General features: G+C 32.1%; 1 protein-coding gene across 1 annotated transcript; it reads left to right on the forward strand.

The window, feature by feature from the left end:
* The first annotated feature begins 579 nt into the window (after nucleotides 1–579).
* Nucleotides 580–3,392, forward strand: LOC108473594 (ADP-ribosylation factor-like protein 8a). Its single transcript, XM_017775261.2, has 6 exons — nucleotides 580–1,002; nucleotides 1,754–1,835; nucleotides 1,961–1,993; nucleotides 2,147–2,268; nucleotides 2,887–3,048; nucleotides 3,128–3,392. The coding sequence occupies exons 1-6, from the start codon at nucleotides 965–967 to the stop codon at nucleotides 3,243–3,245; spliced, it is 555 nt and encodes a 184-aa protein (XP_017630750.1). The 5' UTR covers nucleotides 580–964; the 3' UTR covers nucleotides 3,246–3,392.
* Nucleotides 3,393–3,737: the final 345 nt, after the last annotated feature.

Genomic DNA, 3,737 nt, shown 5'->3' on the forward strand with positions numbered 1-3,737 from the left:
AAGTATAAAGTATATGGAAAAATTGTTATAATTATAATTATAACTATAATATAAATTATTAGCTAAAAGAATTTACTATATTAATTTTATTGATGTAAAATAAAATTATTACTTGGAATTTTAATAATCTTAACGATCATTTAATTAATATATTAAAATTAATTATGTTAATTTTTATATGTATTGTAAGTATGAAATCTCACACATGTACACATGTGTGATAACAATTTTACTATAATTAATTAAGTTAGAATAATTAAACGCTTAAATATAATTTAAATAAAATATACATACAAGTTACATTAAAATTAGTTGAAATAAAATAGTACAACTCTGCCACCTTAATTCTCCTGTACAACTTCTTCTATTAGATCATCTTCAATTAGACGTGAATGCCACTCTCCAATCACCTCCACAAAACGTCTGGACGGTACACCAATGAAATTCGTTCGTGACCGCCACTCGCCAAAATTGAGACCGTTGATTGTTCAATCTATTTCTACCTCCGAACTACTCTCACAGTGTTTTACGGAATCTTTTTCTCCCAATTTGATCCGAATTAAAGAAAATATTGTTTTTGCCTGTTTGACTTAAATTAGATGTAAAAGATCCAATAGAATCTAAACCGTCCATAAATTTCCCAATCACTCACTATCAACGGCTGATATTTTCCTCAAAAATGAAGAATTTCTTTTTCTTTCAACGACTCCTAATCCCACCGTAATCTGGAGAGTCCAATTTGGCTGTTTATTTATTATGGAAAGGAAATAATTCGAAGTAAGGAATTCAGTGAAAATAAATTTAAAATAAAAATAAAAATCAGCAGGCTAGAAGGGAGGGAAGGAAAAGCCAGGGGCTTTGCGAGATCTCTGGCTCCCTCTTCCTGTTTTTCTCTTCGAAAATTTACTGAAAGAAGGCTTCTTCTTTTTTCTTTTTTTCTTTTTTTTGCTTGTGATCTTTTCTAATGGGTTTATTGGAAGCTTTTCTCAATTGGCTTCGAAGGTAGGTTTTTTTTTTTTTGGTTTGTTGCAATGTCACTCTTTTATTAATTTCTGCTGTTTTGTTTTTTTTCTTTTTCTTTTTTAAATTTTAGGTGATGTATTGGATTGGATTGAGAATTATGATTTATATAAAGTTGGGTTTCATCTTTTTAAAGCTAAAAAGAAGTAAAATTTTCATCTTTTGTTTGAGAATACAGTAAAATTACTTCTATTGTTAAGAATGTTATATCGAAATTAGTAAATTGATGTGTGGTTCATGAACAAAATGAATAAAAGACAATTGTTTGTTCTTCTTCTTAGAAAAAACAATAATGGTTGACTACATATTTAATGTAATTTTAATGAGTTAATGGTTTATTTTATTTTTTAATTTCTACATTAGAATGGGGGTAGATTGCCATACCATCGCCTCTGCAGATAAGGAAATCTGTGTAAGAAGGAAAATTTTCTAAGACAAGGAAGAGCTTTGTGGATGGTTCAATTCTCTTCTGCTCCACACTTATTTGAGATCTAATTTAAGTTATGAATGCTTTTTGGGTTTCATGTGCTTGGTGGAAAATTAGTTTTGTTTTTACGGAATTCACATACTTTTCAGTCAGTTTTCTGTGACTTTTATTGATATACATGTTTGGAGAATTCTTTAAATGAATGCTAAATTGCTAATTTGTGAGCTTTATCTTTCTAGATTGTTATTTAAGTTGACCTCTGTAGTTCAACTTTCATGGTATGAGGGCTTACTTCTTGTTTTGCAGCCTGTTTTTCAAGCAGGAAATGGAGCTATCTTTGATAGGACTTCAGAATGCTGGAAAAACCTCACTAGTAAATGTTGTTGCAGTAAGTAAATTAAGAAACTCAATGTAAATGTCACCGCAGTACTAAGAGTCCATTGCTAGCAATGTAGTATTGTTTTGCTTTATTCTGTGGCTTGACCTTAAGTTGTCTTGTTGGTTTTTTCTCAGACTGGTGGATATAGTGAAGATATGATCCCAACGGTGAGTCATCTTGTCTAAGAGGATCTGTATTTTCATCATCACATTTTTTTCTTCTTTTTAAATATGTGAATTGGTATGATATTGCTTTCCAAAGCTTTTATTTTTTTTTTGTCATAGAAGTAAGGTAATTAATGCCTAATGGCTTACATTCAGGTTGGATTCAACATGAGGAAAGTGACTAAAGGAAATGTTACAATAAAGTTATGGGATCTTGGAGGTCAGCCTAGGTTTCGCAGTATGTGGGAACGATATTGCCGTTCAGTTTCTGCAATTGTGTAAGAACTAAGAAGCTTCTTCTTTATTTTCACAGACTTGTTATTTCCAGTAACTCCCTTCTAAATTGCTTTAACAATTTTAGGGCCTGAAAAGGTTTGCCTTTAATGCAAGAAAGGCAAATAACCCAGAATAATAAACCCTCAAGAATAGTCTGAAAACTTGCCCTTGTCCTTCTCAAATCTTGAACAGGATACTATCTTAATTATATGAACTGCATTTACATGTTTCTATATCTATTAGCAAAACAACGAGCATTAGTGCAAGGAGAAAAAATCTAACTCTAAAGAATGGTTCTTGTTAGGATTTCTTACTACTATGATAAAGTTGTGCCTCTTCCGGTAGCGCCTTACAAATAGATCAATGAAAGGCAGGTATTGAAAACTTTACTTATGACCTATATCAGTGGATCAGTTGCAGCCGGTTTCAACTGCTGTACTTTTTGTGTATGATCATATGTTGTTCCCTTTTGGATCCTAGCTTCTTTGTTTAGTTCTTATGTAGTGAAACTAATCCAAATCCCATAAAAAAAATTGTAGTTGCATTTCATTTTTATGGATCCTCTCGTGTCTCACACTGTGTTTATAGTGAAATTACATGTAACCTGAATTTGGGTGTAGTTATGTGGTGGATGCGGCTGATCCAGATAACTTGAGCATCTCAAGAAGTGAGCTTCATGATTTGCTGAGCAAGCCCTCACTTAATGGCATCCCTCTTCTGGTACTAGGCAACAAGATTGACAAGCCTGAATCTCTTTCAAAACAGGCATTGACTGAAGAAATGTAAGATACATTTGTCATAATTCACTAAATTAAGTGGACAAAACAACATGGAACTGAACACATTGTCATAACACTGCAGGAGGCTGAAGTCGATTACTGACAGAGAAGTTTGCTGCTACATGATATCATGCAGGAACTCAACCAACATTGATTCTGTTATTGATTGGCTTGTAAAGCATTCTAAATCTAAGAGCTGAAAAAAACAACTCTTTCTTTTTTATTCAAATAAAAAAAATATCATCTTTGCTGAATCTGTGTTTTATAATTCGAGTTTCCCATCTGTAATCTTGTGGATGTTTGGGTTTTTATCATTTATGTCAACGCTTTCTGTTTTGATGATTTAATGGTAAGATGTATACAGAGAAGATTTTCACTTTCTTGTCACTTTAGCAAGATTTGCAAGTAAATAAAAATAATTGGAATTTTATTTTATTTTCTTATTGATTTCATCGACTTAATTTTTAAACCTTAAATTTAACCATCACAAAATTCAATCTAATTTTATGCCGACTAAGTTACCCAGGTCCATTTTTAAGTATATTTATGAAAATGGGCTAATTCTTGCATTATTTACTGAAAAGGGTCGATTTTGGCAAAACGCGTTTCCGTAGGAGCGTTTTAGGATGAAATTTTCAGTGAATAGTGCCCTTGGGGGAGCGTTTTTGCCATGTCAGCACAAAACGCGCTGA

This window comes from Gossypium arboreum, chromosome 11, assembly GCF_025698485.1.
Source record: "Gossypium arboreum isolate Shixiya-1 chromosome 11, ASM2569848v2, whole genome shotgun sequence".
In the NCBI taxonomy this organism is placed as follows: Eukaryota; Viridiplantae; Streptophyta; class Magnoliopsida; order Malvales; family Malvaceae; genus Gossypium; species Gossypium arboreum.